The sequence below is a fragment of the Myotis lucifugus genome, unplaced genomic scaffold (assembly GCF_000147115.1).
Source record: "Myotis lucifugus unplaced genomic scaffold, Myoluc2.0 scaffold_38, whole genome shotgun sequence".
NCBI lineage: Eukaryota > Metazoa > Chordata > Mammalia > Chiroptera > Vespertilionidae > Myotis > Myotis lucifugus.
Genome location: NW_005871086.1, coordinates 7,507,327 through 7,530,507, shown reverse-complemented (window position 1 = coordinate 7,530,507; position 23,181 = coordinate 7,507,327). Strand labels below are relative to the sequence as shown.

The window sequence follows — 23,181 nt, the reverse complement described above, 5'->3', positions numbered from 1 at the left end:
CGCCAGTGCACAAATTTTTGTGCACCGGGCCTCTAGTACAGTATAATTCTGGAAGAGTGTCATTATTTAATAGTTATTGAACATCCACATACCCTCTTTATATATGCTGTAACTGAGGACTTGGTTCTTTCTATCACCTCAAAGTTCATGGGGATTTTTTAGAGAAATTTTTTTCTGGTCTCAGTATCAAGAATACTTGATCTTCTCTTAAGCAATTTTCTTTTTTCCTTTTCTTTTCTTCTTTTTTGTCTTGCATGTGTCAGGAATTGTTTTAGGTAAGTCTTCTCTTTTGAACTTGACGGCTAGAAATCCGGGAGACAAGTTTTCATCCCACTTGTAGCAAGTGTATTGGACTCTATGCGATGCATTTTTAGAAAACGACTTTCATTTCTGGCTCCATTCTATATACTTTATTTTTCACTGTACATTTTCATACTTCTTTTGTAGCTTATGTACATAAGCTATCTTGAATACCCTTTTTTCAGGACAAGGTGGCATATAAATATAAGGAAATGTATAAATGAAGTTGCAGAAGGAGGCTTTAAGGTCCAAACACTGTAGCTGTAGTTATGTCATGAGACAATGATACTGCTGTTATCAGGGCAGCCCAGCAGTGATTACAGGGAGTCAGATCTCAGCCCAGTCATAGTTCTCTCTGCTGTTTACTAGTTGTGTAATGGAAGGTGTAGTATTCTCTAAACCTTAATTTTCTCATCTTTAAAACAGTGACCTCTTGGTATTTGGGGGAGATGGGTTAAATGAGGTAATGTATAGCAAGCACTTAGCGAAAGGTACTCAACACTAGCTTTCCTTATCATCACTTGGAAGCAATGGCTGGCCACCATTCCTGGCCAGGTCTGCTGTCACAAACTTCTCTCCACCCCTCCCCACCCGTCTCCCTCCCCCCACATCTCCTACACCTACAGAGGCCAGGCGGCTGTCTCTCACCAGATATGCATCAGGCCCCCAGAGCGCACCTCCACCCGCCGCCTCTTGCACGGTACAGTGCACGTATCTCCAGCCCAGTCTTGCAAAGCGCTACCAAGAAGACACCCAAAGGCGCAGGCTCAAGCAAATCCACAACTTTGTATTAGTTCCTTACCAGGCCCGGCTCTGAGCTCTGCTATATACAAAAGAGGCCTGCGAGAGCACACGGGGTGCTCAGGAGCCATGCTGAAATGCAGAACGGCAGGGGGCCAGGGAAACAGGGGGAGGGGTGTTGGGGGAGGGAGAGAGGGTGTTGCCCTGAGAGCCGCTGAGCGAAGCCGGTGCCCTTGGGAGCACACCTGCTGTCCAGCCGCGGGTTTGGTGGGATCCAAGGCACCCGGAGCCTCCCCAGCCCTCCCGCTCCCCTGGACCGCACCGTCGGGCTGGGAGAGGTAGACGGCTGGGGCCAAAGGCGAGGGCTGGGAGAGGTGCTGGCCTCCGGGCACAGCCCAGTACTGGGGCCAGGATTCAGAAAAGAGCCGTGAGGACCCAGAAAGGCCGGCAGGGCTTGCAGCGAACAAGCAGAGGTCAGGGGACCATAGCCCCTGGGGGGAAACCTGTATTCCCCTCCACCCCACTGTGACTCTAGAGAGATGTTTTAGGAGGGTCTTGGGGTGCAGAATATGAAGACTGACAGTGAGCGAAAAAGCTGTTATCAGGAGAAAGAGGCCTGGAAGTGCCAGGCAACTTTGAGTTTGTCCCCCAAAAGGCTGGAATGGGACAGCTGCCTAGACAGGGGCCTGTGCACTTCCCACCTCCATCCACATGGACCCTGTGTGCCGGCGCCAGGCCCAGAGGACGCAGGAAGCTTTGCCCTGCTGGACTTTCTAGAGCTAAAGGTCCTCGCCCCTGTATGCACCTCGCCCTGTATCACGGGGGGTCCGACACTGTACCTTGCACCAGATTGAGGGGAAGGGCCTCAGTGCTTTAAATTGAGCCATTTTGGGGGAGCCATTTTGAAGAGGACTGGAAAGAATCCTCACTAGAAGCCAATAAAAGCCACCTTGCACTGCAAAGAAAGCCGTGGAAGTTTCCATAAAAAGTGACCTCCACTGAGGAAACCTGTGCCTGGAGAGGATTTCATTTGAACCAGTTCTGAGTTTTGACAGTGTCTTTCAGCAAACTTAATAGGGCCTTAGCCAATTTTGGCCTCAGAAACCACCTTAAGTTAATTTGTTTCTCTCAGGGATTTTTTTGTTTGTTTTGTGTTTTGTGTTCTTTTTAATTCACAAGGAAATGGCTACTGTCCTTTAAAGGTATGCCTTTGAAGATTAGGGTCTATTTATTCTATGGATTACAACACCTTCAAGACCTGACTGTAGAGAAGTCTTTTATTAATCCTATGTCCGGCCATTTCACCCGAAGAGGCAGTTTTGAAAGGTTTGTCACGAAGCAGCCAGTCAAGAAGCTGCACAGAAGAGCTGAGTTCCCCCAGGTCATGGTTCAGATAACCCCCATCTCCCTAGGCCTCTCAGGTCACAATTTGGTTTTTAGTAGTTCCTCTCCTCCCCGGTTTCTCATGCCCCAGCCCTCGAGTCTCTCTGGGCTCCATAGTTCCCAGGTTGCATATTTCACACACACACACACACCAATACTTCAAGCTTTTTCTTTCTACTTGAATCTACCCCAGTCCTTTTTAGTTCCGGTAAAAGCATCTCACCTTGCGAACCAAAGTGGTTTCTGTTACTGCTGACATGAGGAACCATCACTAGAATTAGAACCAGGGCAGTTTTCAGGGTCCTCATTGATCACTGCTACCAACTGAGAAAGTGGGATTTTCCTGTATCCGCCAGCTGAGAGACTGAGGGAAGAGCTGTGTGTGGAGGCCCAGCCTCTGGTTGCAGGTGCCTCTTCTCCAGGGGTCAGGGAGAGGTACTGGAAGGCCTAAGAGAAAGAGGCTGTACTGAGAAGGACTGTGTTGCTCTTTCACAACTCTGCCTTGGGTGGAGATCTTAATGGTAAAAAGGCAGCCGCTCAGGCAGAAAGCTGACTAATCCCAACAGCTGACAACCAGCCCCAGGTTTAGAGATTGTCAGTGCCTCCTGGAAGGGGAAGGTGCCCAGGTGGGGAGCAAGGCATGGGCACAGGAGGCCTGGCTTCTGCCTGTCTCTGCACTGGTGGCTGGTCCCGTTGCCCTTCTGATCCTGGACCCACACCCATCTAGTGAAGGGCTTGGAGGATGTCCATGGAGAGCCCACGCAGCCTCTGCTCTGAGGACTGTTCCGGCGACAGGCAGAAGGGGAGGGCCCCAGATTCAGCCTTTATATTAGCAGCTATGATTTCAGAGGACGTTACTTTTGTTTTAGGTTGAGTTGACCTTTCAGCCTCTCATGCTCATTCTGATGGAGTGAAAAGCACATAGTTCCAGGCACAGTAACTCTTGATTAAGCAAATAGAGCCAGAGAGGCGCCCAGTACAAATCCCAGATCTAGCACATGGGAGTTGTACTTGACCAAGTCATTTAGCCTCTCTTAGACCCAGTTTCAACATCACGGGATGGAGATAATGTCTCTCTGGGATGTACGCTTTAAAGACCATGCAGATCCCCGGCACAGTGCGTGCCATGTCGTAGGTTCTCAATTCATGGTGGCCACTATTATTTCCTCTCATTTTCAGGTACTGATCTGCTCCTGGGGCTATCTTAGGCCCCGGGTAAAAATCAGTAATGGCCAGAAGTCCTGTAACACCATCTTTCAGAAATCCCTGCCTCTGGTTAGTAGATTCCTAATAGCCAATGACTGGTTCAGTTTCACTGGGACCACCCTCGGTCAGAACACAGCTCAGCAGCCACTGCCGGCCCAGCACCCTGGAGGGATTTTGAAATGCAGGGTGTTCCCTCCACAGGCCTGGCTGTGCACTGAGTGGCCCCATCGTTCAGCCTTTTTTCACAGGCTGGTTTTCCAAATTCTTTGTATGCCCCAGTGTCTTATTTTGATTTCAGCACTTTTTTAGCCCCTTCTGGGTGAGATTTCCTATCAGAGAAACTTTCCCCAACACTCCAGCTGCAACTGGTTCTCCCTTCTCTGAGGACAGCACAGCCCTTCCCCTTGCCACTCACAGGACACTTAGGATTGATAGAGCTATCTTTCCTTGGTCTGGGTCTGATTCTCCAACTAGAGTTTTGTATTGAAGAACTTACAGATAGATGACCTTCCTACAACATCAGCTAACATGTAGTTAGTATGATGTACAGTTTACAGAGTGCCATCGCATAGACTGTCCTACTGGTTTTCTCTGGCCCATCACGATGTCTTACCCATGGAATAAGCACTCACTGATTAATGGGTGCCCTCATGGGTTCAGCAAAACACATGGGGAGTCGCTAAAGTTATGGATCTGAGGTATTTCTCTTTCCTTTCTTTCTTGCCTCCTCTTTGTAAACTGAAATAAGCAGGCACAGTGGGGAGAGAAGAGTTAACGATATGCTCAAAGAAGTTACAAGTAACAACACTCATCACTAGTGAACCTTCAGAGACGATGGAAATGTACCTGTGTGTGTTGATGTATTTTTAATGGAAGGGAAAACAAAATGCTTAATTAACCTTCATGTATCATTTTGCAAACAACGTGACTTACACTGAGAGGTCATGATCACAGGTAAAGCTCTGTGAGAGTGGGCAGAGGTGACCTACAGGCACTCCTAAACCTTTCCATATCCAGGCGTATTCTTTTGGATTCAGTTCTGGAATGAAGCTCTCATGAGCTCTGCTCCTCCACACCTCCCTCTCTCCCCGACCCCCCAATAGGTAAGGACCCAAGTACAGACTTAATGGAATGGTGTTTAATGATAAACATGACTCATAATGATTACCTGTATTATCAATCATGAAAGACAGAATCTTAAAACCCACCAAGATTTGTGAGAAAGGCAGGGCTAGCTTAAAATCTAAATACCACCACCCTCACCCCTCACCCCTCCTCACCCCCTGCACACGGGTCCTCAGTCTTTGACTTTCCCCCCAAAGTCCTTAAAGATGTTTCCGAGGCCATCTGGGTTTCTGCAGCGTCTCGGGTGTTGTTCAAGATGAATGACTTTAGCCAAAGATGAGACCACCTGAAACTCAATTCTTAAGACCCAAGTCAGTGGCCTCGAGGCTGAAATGAAAAAGTATTGCTAGGACCCGAGGACTGCCAAGGTAGCCCTGCCTCTGCCTCTCCCCTCAGGCAATGGAGACAACAGGCAAAGCAATCCTAACCCCCAGAGGACCAGCCCTAGATGCAGCCCTGAAATCTCACCTTGTTATTTGCTTGGGAGATGTTTCTTTAACAGCCAACCAGTCCGTTTGGTGCATCTGCCAAGTGGGAGGGGTGTATCTTCTATCAGCCCAACTCCCAGGATTAATTGTCTTATCTCTAGTCCTTCCTCTCTAATCTGCCTTCAGAGCGTGGAGCTGCCCCTGTGTTCGCCCCCTGGCCGCTCCGCTGGCACTCACTGCCTCCTCTCTTTCCCCAGGAAACCTTCTCATGGCTGCAGAGCTGCCCCTAAAGCAAAGCTAGAGGCGAAGCCAGCCAGCAGCCCCTTCCCCTCCCATCCCAGCCTGGCCCAGATCACCCAGTTCCGAATGATGGTGTCTCTGGGACATTTGGCCAAAGGAGCCAGCCTGGACGATCTCATCGATAGCTGCATTCAATCCTTTGGTGAGTTGCCCACATGTATAAAAATCACTCTCTTACTTTGTTCTTCCTTAACAAGTGCTTCATAGAATAGCAACCTAGATTGCATTTTGGCTTTAAAAATAGCTTTTGAGCCTTTGAAATGTTGGAGAGGGTGCGCAGTGCCTGTGGCACATGACTGTGTGGGTGTATTAGGTCGTGATGAGAGGTGTGATTTAAAGTGAGAAAAGTTACCGAGGAGAGTTTGTATGTTTCTTCGGACGGAGGTTTTTCTCGTGACAAAAAAAAAAAAAATTATATAATGCTGTTGTGTGTCTGGTGCTCTTTTTGTCCTTGTGTTCTTGGGGCACACAAAACCTAGGGTCCATGAGCAGACTCTGTTATCAAAAAGAAATGTGAAAGTCTTTGAATCATTTGGACAGAAAGTCTTAATAATTCCCTGTCCAATCTGAATGGTACTTACAGAGGAATAGGAAGGGATTGGGTAAAGCTGGCATTTCTGTGACGAAGATACTGATTAATAAGCATTGCAATTGGGGGTCAGAGGTCTGAGAAGCATACAGACTCACGTCGGCAGTGAATTACCTAAACGCTGTCCTCCGTCATCACCCGTAATCACTGTGAAGGATGCACACCCAGTGCAGCTAACAAGCAGTTATCTACAAAGATGCCCTATTTTTAAAAAATTTTATAAGCACTGTCTTTCTCTTGGTTGTTATTTGTGAAATAGTGATGGAAAAGTACTAAATATTTTCTTCCTTCAAAAAAAGGAATGATTAAAATGGATGGAAAAGTCATAGGTTTCCCCTCTGTGCCCCCGCACCCTTTTGAGCCCCTCATCTCCCACCAAGAAGCAGAGGAGCCCTAGTGGCTCAGCTCGAAAGCACCTGCCCAGCCGGCGCCAGGATAGTGGCTCAGCTCGCACATCCCAGGTAGCACGGCATGCAGATGTGCTGGAACTCAGAGCTGGGATTCCTGGCCAGACTTGTTTAGTGCTTGGTCAGACCTTATTTCTAGAATTGGGAAAGGCTTGACACCAGGAACACTCATTTAGTGCCCTTTATTACAACACTGAATAGTTTTGATGATTTCAACACTGTTTAAAGCAGATGTTCTCAATTGTTAGTGCAGAATCACATGGAGGATTTTTTTAAATAATACATTTATAATACATTTGCTCCACCCCTCAAAGTTTCTGCTCCAATGGGCCTGGGGTGTGGCCCAGAATTTACATTTCTAACAAGTTCCCAGGCAGCGATGCTGATGCAGCTGATCCAAACAGCCCGCTTTGCTTTTTAACCAGGAAAAGAGGGAGCATTTTTGTTGTTAGTTGGACCTTAATTTTAATTAAATTTCTATTTATTTACACTTTAATTTTTCAGTCAGGGATGAAGTCGGGAGCAGAATGAATGGTTTTCTATTTCAAATTAACCTCCTTAGGAAGCATGCATGCAAGGAGAAGCACTAGGACACAGTGGAGCCTGGAGGAAGCGCGGCTGTGATAAGTTGTTATGTCACCTTGTTCCCAATCTAATACACGGCAGAGTTCCTCACACGGGCCTGGTAGTCATAGTGCACTGGTCTTTAGCAGGACACTAAGACTATTTCACGCACAAAGATTTTTATTCTCTTTCCATTTCACTGTTGAGAAAACGGCGACCAGCAATGTATTTATTTATCATGCTTTCTTCCTCCCATGTCAATCATGCAGCTGCTGGCTGATTATTAACCTTCAGATAATCATGACATCAACCTGAAAAATACATGACTGATTCTTCAGTCCTTCCCTGAAAGAACCAAGCCCAGTCCCCGGCCCTCAACAAGTAGTACATTGTTTCCTAGAATATGTTGAACTGAAAGATGTACCTTAAAATCCCAAAGCTGTAAAAATCCCATAGAGCCTGAGAGTCTTTTATGCTTTATCAAGAAGCGTTGAAGTCCCTGATTGTGACCCTGCGCTGGGCAATGCACACGGAGAATGGCAGGGACTGAACCCCTGTCCCATGATTGGAGCTTAGAATACCTGAGATCTGCTCTGTTCAGAAAAAAAAGAAAAAGATACAAAACACAGGGCAGTCATAAGCGAAGTGCAGGGAGAATAAATCCTTTATACCATGTAGAGTTTGAGTCAGTTCACCTCCAAGGTGAGGACATAGATTCGGGAGAGCAGCCAGTGTTTGTTCAAACCCCTCTTGGGGCCGTGGGAATGTTTCAGGAAGGCAGGGAGGTTAAGATCTCAGGGCTTCTCGTATTATATTCTGCGGAGTTTCCTGCCACAGAATTTACATGAAAGGGGCAAAGAAGAAAAGACACCGTATGTCTGGAGAGAACGGGAGACAGCACTCAGCCTGTGACTTTGAGTGGTTGGTTATCAGTTGACGTGTCTAGTGGGGGGAGGGGAGTGAGATTGAGCCGCAGGGGTAAGGGGGTGGGGATGGGCAGCAGCAGAAGAGCTATGTCCTTGGGCTCCTACCCGTCGGCCTCCTCAGAGGCGAAGGGAGAAGGGTGCAGAGTGAGGCTAATGTTTCTCCCTGGTTATTTCTCAGCCTTGGGTAGAAAAGTTGTTTTATAGGATAAAGTCATCTAGTTTAGCTTTGTGTTAATGAGTTTAGATACCATCTCAGTTTAATATTCATAAAATATGGAGGGAAATAGTACTGGAGGATTAGGGAAACCTGTTCTTATTTTCTGGTAATCTCTCACTTCAGACCTTGATATAGGCCACTTCTTCCAACGTGAAAAAAAAAATGTTTTGAACATAAAGACTGACTAATGAGTTCATGTATGTGCTACTGCTTTCCCAGCCTCACTTGCATGCAGTTGCTTTGAGGGGTTTTGAATTGGCTAGAGCTGTGCCGTCCAATATGGTGGCCACTAGCCGCACATGGCTGTTTACATAGACATTTCAATAAATTAAATTATATCAGGTGTGAAATTTAGTTCCTATTTCAAATGCTCAACGGCCACAAGTGGTAGCTGCCTCTGGACAGAGTAATAGAAACATTCCCATCATCGCAGGAAGTCTGTGGGGCATGCTGGGCAGGGTAGACGGCCGACTTGGAAGGGAAAAGCAACAGACAAATTTTCTGGAAACTGAGGTATTTGCATTTTCCTAGCATCTCTAGGTAAAGTCTGAGTACTCCCTGAGGCCTCGTGTGCACTTGGCATCTTTACTGATGGCTTTGTCCTGAGTAATATTGGCCACTAGTTACCACCCACACTGTTCTCAGAGGAAGCACTTACTACAATACTTTTAAGAATGGATGATCAGCCCTGGCCCGTTTGGCTCAGTGGGTAGAGGATCGGCCCGTGGACTGATGGGTCCTGAGTTTGACTCCAGTCAAGGGCACGTACCTCGGTTGTAGGCTCCGTCTGTGTGTGCGAGAGACAACCAATCAATGTGTCTTTCTCACATCGATGTTTCTCTCTGTCTGTCTCTCTCCAACCCTCCTAGGCTCTCTAAAAATCAATGGAAAAATATCCTCTGGGTGAGGATTAAATAAATAAATAGGTAAATAAATAAATAAATAGTTAAAAAAGGAACGAGTGATCAGCACCCACAAAGTAAGCGTCCTCTTGCAGGCCTCGAGCAAGCTTCCCAGGGTCACGTACAAGGTTACAGATTTGGGATTAGAAACTCAGAACCTTGAGTCAGTCCATTGCTTTGCCACGAAGCAACCACCCCCGCCTTCTGTTTCAATCACAGGCCATGCGTTACATTCTCAGCGTATTATGGGGAGTTAATCCGCTCTTCAGCTGAGCACAATGAGGCAAATCATCACAACCTGGTACATTGATGTCAGATGCATGTGAGTCACACCCTCTGCTTCAGAGGTAGAAAAGACTGACAAAAGCATCTGGGCTTTTTAAAAACGTTTTTCACTTCGTAGGAGGGCTGCCAGCATTGGGGACCGAGTGGAAGGCTTCAGACGTCCAAACTCCCAAAGCTCTTCTCCCGTCCTTTTCTGAAAGCAAGACAACTTCTGACAGCATCAGAAAGAAGGCTGCAAACACATCCCAGAAGGGGACCCTCCGGAGGCAGCTCTGCTGCTCTCCGCTGGGGTGTGGGAGGAAGCTGCAGGTCTTTGTCTTACCTGTCAGTGTAAGGGGCAACGCAGCTTAGCCTAATATCTTACATTTAGAACTAGAGGCCCAATGCACAAATTTCGTGCAAGGGTAGGCCACCTTCCTTGTAGCCCACACTCACTTGGGACCACACACAGTTCCCTCCATGGCAAAGGGAGGGGTAGGAATTCCTCACCACTCTGCCACTTAGAGTCTGCACCAAAGCGATGTGCCCCTAGGCAGCAGGGGCACAAGACCAGAAGCCCAGGACTGTGATAGCCAAGGGCACTCGGACCCAAGAATGGGCAACTCCAGGCTACAAAGCCAAGTGTAGGATCAGCAAGGGGCTCACGCCTGGGCCACTGTTGATGACAGGCCCTCGCAGAGAAGACCACAGCTGACGAGTAGCGTCCTCACTGGAACGCCCAGTTGCTGGAAGTCATGGCCACAGGTTTCACATGTAAAGGATGGTCTTCCGGGCAGTCACTTCCTCAGGCTTCCAGGCGTCAGAGCAGCTCGAAGACATGACTGTCCTTTTTGAAATTCATTGACTGAATTAATTAGCATTCTGTGATCAAGATGCTGTTTATCCCAAGGAGCCTCTTTGCTGCATCTTTGACAGGCTGGCAACACCCCATGCCCCGGGCTGGCATGTCTGCCTCTCATGGGTGTGAGTTACCGTGACTGCCATCCCTGTGAAATGAGGAAATGGGAACCCCCTTTACTCTCTCATCTGTGCTCTCCTGTAGGGAGGGAGGGTATTTATTGCCGACCTCCCACAGTAGTAGAGAACAGCGGCAGTCATAAAAATGCTTATGCATGAGGATGACAGTGTCTTGGGAATTCTGAGCACTGTAGTTCAGTAAGTCCATCCAGAGCCATGAGATGGACTGCTGAGACAGGCAAGCAGACAGATAGGTCTAGACCAGCAGTTCTCAACCTGTGGGTCGCGACCCCTTTGGGGGTAGAACGACCCTTTCACAGGGGTCGCCTAAGACCATCAGAAAACACATACAGTGGGGCCTTGACTTATGAGTGTCCCGACTAACGAGATTTTTGAGATACCAGCTGTCTCTCAGCCGATTTTTTGCATTGAGTTAATAGAGTAATTTGAGTTAACGAGCTCCTTAACGAGCTCGGTCTCGGAACGAATTAAACTCGTAAGTCAAGGCCCCACTGTATATAATTACATATTGTTTTTGTGATTAATCACTATGCTTTAATTATGTTCAATTTGTAACAATGAAACTGGGGGTCACCACAACGTGAGGAACTGTACTAAAGGGTCGCGGCATTAGGAAGGTTGAGAACCACTGGTCTAGACTGATGGTGGTTGGCTCTGTAGGCTGCTGAGCCTTTACCTGAATGGGTGCCATGAATATGTTTTTGCCTTTCAATTGATAGAAAATTGAAGCTCAGAGACATTAAGGAACCTATGGAGAGTGGCCCAGCTCATTAGTGAGAGGGCCGCTGAGATCTGAACCCGGTCGTTTATGTTCCAGGCCCATGTTCTTCCCGTTCTACCAGAGGTTCTCCGCCCTTAACATGAGTGGGAATCAGGGAGGGGGGTTCATCTTTCAGATTCCTGAGGGTCCACTCCAGAGATTCCCACTCAGCCGGCAGTCACTGTGATTTTGATGGAGGTGACACACGAACTGATGGCACACTTGCTTTTTGGACACCCCGGAACATTTTCTTGGGCTTTCTAGGAAAACATGGAAAACTGAAGGGTACAAATCCTCTGAGAAGCGATAGAGCCAAGTAGGTTTTTCAACTATATGAACTAGAAAAGCACCTGGTGAGGCCAGCCACCCAGGTAACTCTAATGCAACCCCCTCCCCCCAGATCTAAGTAGAGACAGCCCTGCCACTAAGCAGGTTTGCAACATTTGAAACATCTTTCAGAGTTTCCTGCATTTCTATTCCTTCTCTACGACAGAAACTCCCTTCAAAACTGCCAGCCTGTTCATCTTTGGCCATGGAAATAAGTAGAATGCAGGGATCTGTTATTACTGTGGTTTGGTCCTTTGCATTCAAAGGCAGCATTCCTATTCTGCATTTCCACCTTCAAGTTTACTGTGGTTCTATAGAACCTTGCTCCCTAATGTATGCCTGTCCCCCTTGGGTCAGAGGCCAAAAATAGTAACTTAGCTGGTTGGGAGGGGGGTGGGAGGAATGGGACTGGAGAGGCGCTTTCTATGAGAACTCCAAAAGTACCACTTTTCCAACAGATTTTTTAAGGCCATAGGTTGACGTGAAAGTTATAAAGTTCATGATGGAAACACATTAGGAAATAGTGTGACAACAAAAGCTGTGTGCTCAGTGATTGACAGAAACAGCAGTGGTTGGGCAGTGAGACCACTGGAAAAGGTCCTCCGAAGTGGAAGCTACTCCCAGATCCACCTCCTCATGGAAGGACCTGCCCACCTGTGCCTGGAGCAGTTATAGCTGCTGGACTCGGTGACTGGTTCTGCAAATGGTTGGGGTCATCGTAGCTAGAGTGGTTGGGAAGGAAACAGCAGGGAAAGCGCAGGAGTGTAAGCAGGGCCAGCTTCAGGGGCACACCCTGTGCAGACATGCAGGCTCCCACACTTCATTAAATACTGTCACAGTCTTGAAAGTCTTAATCTGCAAGAGCAAATTGCTAAATTTTCAGAAACTTTGCAAGCCAGTTGTTAAACACAGCCATCATTAAAAATTAAATTATAGCCTGGCCAGTATGGGTCAGTGGTTGAGCGTCAGCCCATGAACCGGGAGGTCATGGTTCAATTCCAAATCAGGGCACATGCCTGGGTTATGTAGGGGGTGGGCAGGGCAACCAATAGATGTTTCTTTTCATGGATGTTTCTATCCCTCACCCTTCCTCTCTCTAAGATCAATTTTTAAAAAATTAAATTGTATAAACTTACAAGATAAATCCTCAAAACTCATCATTGCCTAATGTATTACCACATGTTACTGTCCTCTAAGCTCTTGAGGTTGTCTATTGTTTCCATATGGTAGGAATGCTGTATAGTGGTAAGCAATGGTATGCACATCTCTTCCCAGCTCCATGTTCAGTGAAGTGGTGCTAGTAGCTTGACATTGTCTATGTTGGGAGTATTTACACCATGGAAATGGACAAGCACAGCTAACCAGGGCTTCTTCTTACACCCCACCCCTGGAGAGGCCATTGTTGAACATCACTTTGCCCAGCTGTAAGGGTGCTTACATAGCAAGGTTTTGAGGTGAGAAGACAAGCTAAAACTGGAAATTTAATTTTGTATAACCTAATTAGGAGAAGGCAATATTTGCCATTGTTTTGCTCCTTTTATCTAGTATCTTATAAAACAACTCTCCATGTGTTTGTCAAAGAAAAGGAACATTATACCTTAAAGAAAAGGAAATCAAATATCAGTGAAATTGAAAATTTTTCTTAAAAAAGAGACAATGGAACTTCAAAACTAAAACTGAGATAATCATTCTGGAGTCAAAGTTATCACTCTGTAGGGTTTTTTAAATTTTGTTTTGTCCTTGTCTTACATTTACCTCCTCTAAAAATTCTCCATGGTTTAACTATCCCGTATTTTTGACCGACCAACCCTCAATTTTTGAACTTCTGTTCTTCATGTCTTACATGCTGTCGCTATTTGTTTCTGATTCCATCTGTTTAATCATTTGCCTTCATTTCATGCTACATGGTAACAGGGTCTATTGTATAACCAAGCTTTTGTTGAGTGTGTTTTCATAAGTTTGTTTGCTAACTATATCTCCAATTTTGTAAACTATCTGTTCATATCCTTTGCCTATTTATCACATTATTATTAGATGGTTGCAAAAGCTTTTTACCAAAAAAAAAAAAAAAGCTTTTAACTCTTGGAATACCACATGCTTCAGGAATTTTTTTTCTCATTTTCATTTCCATTTTTCCATTGGTTTATATTGGGGATTTTAATGTACAGAAATTTTACATTTTTATGTAGTTAAATTTTCCATGTTTTCTGTTATCTTTTCTTTTATTAACTTGAAAAAATATCCCCATTCCAAAGATTTGGTGAATATTCCATTATTGTTTTCATCAGTGTTTTATTAAGTCTATTCTGTGATATACAGTAATTCTATAATCTACTGTGTGGCTGGTCAATAAAAGTTTGTCAGCTTCTTTTTGCTGGAGAAAAGAAGCCTTCAGATTTGTTTCTGAGATTGTCACTGGCTTGAAACCAGAGTGTTTACCGTCACTGCAACACAGAGCCTCCGTTTCCTCTCCCTGTGGTTCTGCTGAGATGATTTCTGAGACTGAAAATATCTGGGAGACGTTGTAATGAGGTCTTAATCATGATGTTGAGTGTGAATTTGAAGAAAGTCCTATAGGAATTTTTATATTTAAAGGAAGTACTTTTGATCTATTTGCAGAGCCAGTATCCTTAGGGAGGAGACTTAGAAAACCAACCAAATTTAAACCCATTATTTCTAAATTATTAATATACACTGAGTCTATATTGTTATTACATAATTTTTTATTATGGTAAAATGTACATAACATGAAATTGACCACTTAAATACATTTCTAAAACATTATTTTAGTAATAGTTAACTCTTGAGTATTTACTATGGACAACACAGTTTTCATATTAGTATATTTATATGCATATTGTTATTTAATTCCCACTCTTTTATAAGTTTATGTATCTACAAAAATCTAATTGCAACTCTGCTCTTATATTTACTTTTTATTTTACTTTTAATTTTTTTTAATTTATTAACTCGAGGCCCAATACATGAAATTCGTGCAAGAATAGGCCTTCCTTCCCCCGGCTGCTGGCACCGGCTTCCCTCTGACACCCTTACACCTGGACCCAGGCTTTCCTCGCAGCCCCGGCTTCGTCCGGAAGGTTGTCCGGTCTAATTAGCATATTATGCTTTTATTATTATAGATTGGTTTGAGAGAGAGACACACACATTAATTTTTTCCACTTATTTATGCATTAACTTTAAAAATTATTCCTGCTCACTTTAGAAAACTTAGAAAATACAGACTAGCAAGAAAAGGAAATTGCAGTCATCTATTTTGCCACCAAGGGCAAGATATGCAGTGTCAACATTGTTGGGAATACCTTCCTAGATTCCCTTCTGTGCATGTTGATATGTACTGTAATCACGTGAGCTTTTTTTTATGGTAAACTCACTGCAATTAACTCCACTTTCCATAATTCACATTTTAAACAATTATGCTCTTAAAATCAACATCAGTTTTTATAAATAGGTGTGCTAGCACAGAAAGTTGCTTATTCTAGCCTAAAATTTAATTTAAAAAAATAATTCTGCCTTAATCCTTTCAAATATGGGACATAAAAGTGACAGTTGCTTGGCAACTAAAATGATTCTAATGAGGAATTAAAAACATTACAAGAAGAGTAATTACTCATTTCTTTCTTTTCAAGGCCAAATGCTAAGTATGATAACCAGTGACTATAGTTATAATAAATGAAGAAAACAAAAAAGTGTTTCTATTAACTTAAAATTCTAGGTGTGGGCCTTTTTTTTTTTTTAATGAATGAGGGAAGTTAGATGGGTTTTGTGGAAGAGAAGCTTTGTTTTCAGAAACAATGAAAAAATCTTATGTTCACTAACTTTCTAAGAGACCCAAGAAGTTGCAACTGCAAAAGATCAGAAACTAGAAGATGCTACAGCTTGGCCCATCTGTGATTCTTGTGCAGAGTAGGAGAGATGGCGGCCAGTGGTGTGATGGAGACCACATTGCCCACTTTGTTTTTTTCCAGACAGTGGTCCAGGGCCCTGGAGAGATTGCCAAGGTTCTTACCAAAATCTTCAGGCAGGAGATGCTACCAAGATGGAGCTTGGGTTGGAGGGACACCACCAATGAACTGAAATGGACAAAAGGAGTAGTGACGGGAGGCACTGTTCCTGCCAGTTTCTTAGTGAAGGAGAGAATGGAATAACCAGAGTAGTGAGGCCATCAGTGATGAAGTCATCTGGGAATTTGGGGGTGGAGGCGCAAAGGTAAATATTCCTGGCATCCTTTCACTGACCTCTCTGAATTGCTGTCCAGGACTTGCACTCTTTTTAATCTTGTGAACAGCCCCATTTAAGAGGACACCCAGGGTATTTAGGAAGCCAGGAAATGTCCCTGCATTATCATTCATGAGTCTATCTTATTAGAATATAATTACAGCCTATAGAGCATCCTTAAATCGGATGAGCAATTAATCATTTTGGTTAATTTCACATTCACTTATTGAATGCCAAATGCATAGGGGCATTTTCCTGCTTCCTTTTCCTCTTCCTCCCCAGTGCGTTGGCATCATGGGTTCCAGATTTACTCCATCCATACCTGCCTTGGCGGGTTCATCATTTACCTCCACTCCCAGGCAATTCAGGCCACACAGTCACTCTGCTTCTGATGCACTGCTTCCCAGGAAATAGCCGGGGTGTCCCCACTGCTGCTGCTGGGCTAGCCAGAGATGCACGGAGCACTTGGTCTCAGCGAATGACACTGGAGTTCACTTGACTTTGGCATTGCTTTAAGCCCTGAAGAAAGCAGTGTGCTGTGGTTCCCCGCCCCTCTGTCCCCAGTGGCTTAGAGTCCTGTTACCTGGTCAGCAACCGTAATCATCTACCTGAGGAGCATAGCTTCAGTGAACTGAGAAAGTGTGCCCTCCGAGTTGCAAGAAAGATGGAGGAGGAGCCTCTCAATGAAAAGAGACTTAAGGGACATTTCAACTTTTTAAAAAATGGAACCTTTTAGAAAACTATATCATTAATTATAGGTATTTGGAAATCTGAATGCTGACTGGGTATTTGGTATTAAGAATTACTATTGGTTTTGTTTTAGGCATGTTGTTTTAAAAAGTCCTTATTTTAAAATATCCTATCTAATAAAAGACAAAAAGGGTAATTGACTGTACCTTCGCTATGCTTCCCATTGGCTAATCAGGATGATATGCAAATTAACCGCCAACAAAGATGGCGGCCAGCAGCCACGCAGCTGAAGCGAGCAGGAGGCTTGCTTGCTCCAGTGATGGAGGAAGCCAAGGTTCCCCGCCTGCCGCAGCCCGGCTCTGAGCTCTGAAAGCAACTAAGTTTCAATTATAGAAGCTAAACAAACCCCAGATACCTGCTTTCAGCTGGCCGTGGCCTCAGAGCTGGAGCGAGTGGCTCTCAGCTCCAGTGACAGCAACAGAGTTTCAATTATAGAAGGTAAATAAATCCCAGAATTAAAAAAAAGAAAAAAGGAGAACCAAAACCGGTTTGGCTCAGTGGATAGAGCGTCGGCCTGCGTACTGAAGGGTCCCAGGTTTGATTCCGGTCAAGGGCATGTACCTGGGTTGCGGGCACATCCCCAGTAGGAGGTGTGCAGGAGGCAGCTGATCGATGTTTCTCTCTCATCGATGTTTCTAACTCTCTATCTCTCTCCCTTCCTCTCTGTAAAAAATCAATAAAATATATTTAAAAAAAAAAAAAGGAGAGGCTTGGAGCTTCAGTTGCTGGCCAGCCTGAAAATGGCCCTCAGCCCCTCACCCAGACTGGCCAGGCACCCCAGTGGGGACCCCCACCCTAAAGGGGGTGTGGCCAGCCTGAAAACAGCCATCAGCCCCTCATCCAGGCTGGCCAGGCACCCCAGTGGGGACACCCACCCTGAAGGGGGTGTGACCAGCTGCAAACAGCCATCAGCCCCTCACCCAGGCTTGCCAGGCACCCCAGCGGGACCCCCACCCTGATCCGGGACACCCTTCAGGGCAAACCAGCCGGCCCCCACCCGTGCACCAGGCCTCTAGCCTATATAGTAAAAGGGTAATATGCAAATTGACCCTAACAGTAGAACGACTAGGAATGACTGGTCACTATGACACACACTGACCACCAGGGGGCAGACGCTCAATGCAGGAGCTGCCCTCTGGTAGTCAGTGCGCTCCCACATGGGGGAGCTCTGCTCAGCCACAAGCCAGGCTGATGGCTGCCAGTACAGCAGTGGTGGTGGGAGCCTCTCCTGCCTCCTCAGCAGTGCTAAGGATGTCTGACTGCAGCTTAGGTCTGCTCCCCGCTGGCAAGTGGACATCCCCTGAGGGCTGCTGGGCTGCCAGAGGGATGTCTGATTGCCAGCTTAGGCCCAATCCCCCGGGGAGCAGGCCTAAGCCAGCAGGTGGTCATCCCCAAAGGGGTCCCAGACTGTGAGAGGGCACAGGCCAGGCTGAGGGACCCCCCCCCAAGTGCACAAATTTTTGTGCACCTGGCCTCTAGTATATAATGAAAGAGTTACTGATGAAATATCACGTTTGGGATTTGCTTTATAATAATATGGGAGGGAAAGTGAATGTGGTATAGATAGATCAAAATTGGCCATGTGATGATCATTTTTGAAGCTGAGTGAGTCCATGGAGTTTTCTTACATTGTTTTGCCTACTGTGGTATTTGCTTATAATTTTCTTTTTTTTTTTTTAATTTACTTTTCAGTGACAGTTGACATACAATATTATATTAGTTTTATGTGTACAGCATAGTGCTTAAACATTTATATAACTAATTTATGAAGTGATCACTTCAGTAACTATAGTATCGAAATGACATCATACATAGTTATTACAATATTAATTTTAAAATATTTTCTCTGACTTTATTTCTATAAAATTTGTTTTAATCCTCAAGCAAGGATATGTTTTAATTGATATTTTTAGAGAGCGAGAGGAGGGGAGAGAGAGAGAGAGACACTGATGTGAGAGTAAAACATTGATCAGTTGCCTCTCCATACACATACTTGCACCAACCAGGGATTAAACCCAAAACCTTTTGGTGTATGGGACAATGCTTCAACCAGCTAAGCCACCCAGGCTGGGCACAATATTATTGACTATATTCCCTATGTTGTAATTTATATCCCCAAGACTAATTTTATGACTACCAATTTGTACTTCTTAATCCCTTTGCCCTTTTTACCCAGCCTTCCAACCGCCCTCCCCAACCCCCCACCAATTTGATAAACCTCAATTTGTTTTCTGATCTGAATTTGCTTCTGTTTTGTTCGCTAGTTTTTGTCTTTTAGTTTCCACATATAAGTGAAATCATACAATATTTGTCTTTCTCTGTCTTACTTATTTCACTTAGTGTAATACCCTTTAGGTCCATTCATGTTGTCACAAATGGAAAGATTTCATTATTTCTTATGGCTGAGTAGTATTTCATTACATATATGTAACACAATTCCTTTATCCATTGGTTTATCAATGGATACTTAAGTTATATCCATGTCTTGGCTATTGTAAATAATGCTGCAAAAAAAAAAAAACATATGGGGGAAAAAAACATACAGGTGCATATATGTCTTCAAATTAGTGTTTTGGATTTCTTTGGATAAATAGCCAGAAGTGGACTTGCTGAGTCATACGGTAGTACTATTTTTAACTTTTTGAGGAAACTCCATACTGTTCTCCATAGTGGTTGCACCAATTTACAATGCTACCAACAGTGCATGAGGGTTCCCTTTCTCCACATTCTCTCCAACACTTGTTGTTTGCTGATTTATTGATGGTAGCCATTCTAACAGGTGTATGGCGATTTCTCACTGTGGTTTTAATTTGCATTTCCCTGATAATTAGTGATCTTGAACATCTTTTCCTACTTCTATTGGCCCTCTGTATGTCCTCTTGGGAGGACATAGAGGTCTATTCAGGTCTCTGCCCATTTTTTAATCAGATTGTTTGTGGGATTTTTTATTTTTTTTTTGACGTTAAGTTGTTTGAGTTTCTTATGTTTTGGATATTAACCCCTTATCAAATGTATCTTTGGTGAATATCTTCTCCCACTCAGTAGGTTGTCTTTTTATTTGTTGCTGGTTTCCTTCACTCTGCAAAAACTTTATTTTATGTAGTCCTATTTGTTAATTTTTTTGGTTTGTTTTTCTTCCCAAAGACACATATCCCCCCAAAATGGTTAAGACCAATGTCAGAGTTTACTGGCTATGTTTTCTTCTAGGAGTTTTATGGTTTCAGGTCTTACATTCAAGTCATTAACCCATTTTTACTTTATTCTTGTATATGGTATAATAAAGTGGTCTGGTTTAATTTTTTTACATCTATCGGTCCAGTTTTCCCAATACCATTTAGTGATGAGATTGTCTTTCTCCTATTGTATAGTCTTGCTTTATTTGTCATAGATTAGTTGACCATACAGATGTGGCTTTACTTCTGGGCTCTCTATTCTGTTGAATAACAGTGGTTAAAGTGGGCATCTGTTTTGTTCCTGAACTTAAAGAACAAGCTCTTTGTTTCATTTGCAAATGACTCCATTCAGTAGATTGTTTTTTCATCTCCATGCTTTCCTTTACTGTGAGAAAGATTTTTAGTTAATGTATTCCTCATTAGTTTATTTTTGCTTTTGTTGCCTTTGCCCAAGGACATATCTAAAAATAATATTGCAAAGGCTGATTTCAAAGAGTTTACTATCAATGTTTTCTTATAGGAGTTTTATGATTTCAGGTCTGAATTTTAAGTGTTTGATCCATTTTGAGTTTAGTTTGTATATGGTATAAGGAAATGGTCTAGATTTGTTCTTTCCTTCCTTCTTTCCTTCCTTCCTTCCTTCCTTCCTTCCTTCCTTCCTTCCTTCCTTCCTTCCTTCCTTCCTTCCTTCCTTCTTTCTTTCTCTCTTTTTTTTTTTTTTTGCATGTACCTATCCAATATTCCCAACACCATGAAGAGACAGTTTTCCCCTTATGGTATATTCTTGCCTCGTTTGTTTTAGATTGACCATAGAAGTGTGGGGTGTCTTCTGGTCTCTATTCTGTTTCATTGATCTATTTTTGTGCTACTACCATACAGATTTGATTATTATAGCCTTGTACTATAGTTTTAAGTTAGGGAGAATGACACCTCTAACTTTTTTCTTTCTCAAGATTTCTTTGGCTCTTTGGAGTCTATTGTGATTCCATATACATTTTAGGATCACTTGTTCTAGTTCTGTTGAAATTGAAAATGCCATTGGTATTTTGATAGAGATCGCATTGCTTGGGGTAGTATGGACATTATTAATTCTTCCTATCTTAGCATGGTATATCCTTCCACTTATTTGTGTCTTCTTCAATTTCTTTTATCAATACTTTATACTCTTTAGAATACAGGTCTTATACTTCCTTAGTTAAATGTATTTTTAGGTATCTTATTCTTTTTAATACAATTAAAAATGAGGTTGTTTTCTTCATTTCTCTTTCTGATAGTTTATTTGTATACAGAAATTTAACAGATTTCTGAGTATTAATTTTATATCCTACCACTTTACTGAATTCATTTATTAATTCTAATAGTTTTGGTAGAATCCTTCAGATTTCCTGTATAGTATCATGTCATCTGCAAAAGTGACAATTATACTTCCTCCTTTCCAATTTAGATACCTTTTATTTCTTTTTCTTGTCTATTCCAGTACCATAGTGGTGACAGTGGCATCTTTGTCTTGCTTCTGATCTTAGAAAAGCAGTTTTCAGCTTTTCACTGTTGAATATGTTAGCTGTGAATTTGTCACATAAGGTCTTTATTATATTGAGGTGTGTCCTATACTCACTTTGTAGGGAGGTTTTTTAAAAAAATCAGAAATGGATATTGAATTTTAATACTTTTTCTGCCCCTAATTATATAATCATGTGATTTTTATCCTTCATTTTGTTTGTGTGGTGTATCACATTGATTGATTTGTGGATATTGAGCCACCTTTGCACCTCTGGACCAGGTATATGATGTGCTTAATCTGTTGTTGAAGTCAGTGTGCTAAGATTTTGTGAAGGATTTTTGCATCTGTGTTCATCAGGGATATTAGTCTGTAATTTTCTTTCTGTTGCAGTGTCTTTGTCTGGTTCTAGTATCAGAGTAATGCTAGCATTGTAGAATGAGTTTGGAAGGTTTCCCTACTCTTCAATTACTTTGGAATAGTTTGAGAAGGATAGATATTAATTCTTCTTCGAATGTTTGGTAGACAAACCAGATGGTTTGTAAAGCCATCTGGTCCTGGACTTCTTTTGTTGGAAGTTTTTGATTACTGATACAATTTCATATCTAGTGATCAGTCTGTTCAGATTTTCTTTCTTTTTTTTCTGATTCAGTCTTGGAAGATAATGTATCTCAGAATTTATCCATTTTTTTCTAGGTTGTCCAATTTGTTGGCATAGTATTTTCTTATAATCCTTTGTGTTTCTGCGATGCCAGTTGTCACTCCTCTTCTTTCATTTCTGATCTTATTTATTTGGGCCCTCTTTTTGTTCTTGATAAGTCTGACTAAGAATTTATTGATTTTGTTTATCTTTTCAAAGAACTAGCTCTAGTCTTATTGATACATATTTTCTATTGGTTTTGTTTAGTCACTAATTTATTTCTGCTCTGATTTTTATTATTTCCTTTGTTTGGGCTTTATTTGCTTTTCTTTTTCTGGTTCCTTTAGATATAAGTTTAGATTATTTATTTTATATTTTTCTTATTTCTTTAGGTAGGCCTACATTGCTATGAATTTCCCTATTAGAACTGCTTTTACTGTGTCCCCAAAATTTTAGAATGTTGTGTTTTTATTTTCATTTGTTTCAAGATATTTTTTTCTCCTTGATTTCTTCATTAACCCATTGATTATTTAGTAGCTTGTTGTTTACCCTTTATTTATATTTTTCCAGTTTTTTCTTGTAAAGATTCTAGTTATATACCATTGTTATTAGAGAAAATGCTCCATAGGATTTCAATCTTCTTAAATTTACTGAGACTTGATTTTTTGCCAAACTTGGACTATCTATACTGCTGATTTGGGGGGAATGTTACAGATATCTATTAACTCTACCTGGTATAATGTGTCATTTAAGGCCACTCTTTTCTTGTTTATTTCTGCCCAGATGTTCTATCCAATGATAAAGTAGGGTGTTAAAGTCCCCTACTATTATTGTATTACTATCTATCTCTCCCTTTATGTCTGTTAATATTTGCTTTATGTGTTTTGGTGCTCCTACATTGGGTGTATAGATGTTTACAAGTGTTATATCCTCTTGTTAGATTGATCTTTTCATCACTATATTAGAGGCCCGGTGCCACTGGGCCGGAGGGGGGGGGGAGCGGGGAGGGGGGAGGCCCTCCTCCTGGCCTGCGCCCTCCCGCAGTCCGGAACCTCTCGCTCCTTACCACCCACCTGCTCGCTGCTCCTTACCGCTCAGCTGGCTGCTCCTTAGTGCTGCTGCGAAGGCAGGAGAGGCCCCCCCCAATTTGTCCCCTCCCCTGGTTGAAGGGGGGGGACCCATGGGTTGGGGGAGGGATTTTAAAGTGAAAAAAACCCCCTGGGGGGTAGGCTCCTTTGGCCTGCCGAGGGGGCGCTACAGCAAAAAAAAGAAAATTTTTTGTGTGGGTTGTCCCCCCGCCAAGTGTGCCATTGTTGTATTTGTATTTTGTTTGATTTTTTAGAATGGCGTAGTAGGGTGTAATGTGATGAATGACAGCCTTTATTTGCCATTCTATGTAAGATTGGTTTAAAAACGATGAGTTGAGACAAATTTAGATTTTTATTA

At 43.2% G+C, this 23,181-nt stretch overlaps 1 protein-coding gene across 5 annotated transcripts in view; it reads left to right on the top strand.

Annotated features, from left to right (window-relative positions):
• Positions 1-2,230: 2,230 nt before the first annotated feature.
• RASGRP1 (RAS guanyl releasing protein 1) overlaps positions 2,231-23,181 on the top strand; it is a 97,559-nt gene continuing 76,608 nt past the window's right edge. For 3 of the 5 annotated variants that reach the window (XM_023752905.1, XM_014454755.2, XM_023752903.1), the window contains exons 1-2: positions 2,231-2,367; positions 5,441-5,625. In XM_023752905.1, the coding sequence (XP_023608673.1) occupies positions 2,246-2,367; positions 5,441-5,625 (307 nt within the window). In that variant the 5' untranslated portion in view covers positions 2,231-2,245. Of the gene's footprint in view, positions 2,368-3,637; positions 3,700-5,440; positions 5,626-23,181 lie in introns of those variants that run through there. The other 2 variants (XM_023752904.1, XM_023752906.1) reach the window with 2 other exon arrangements.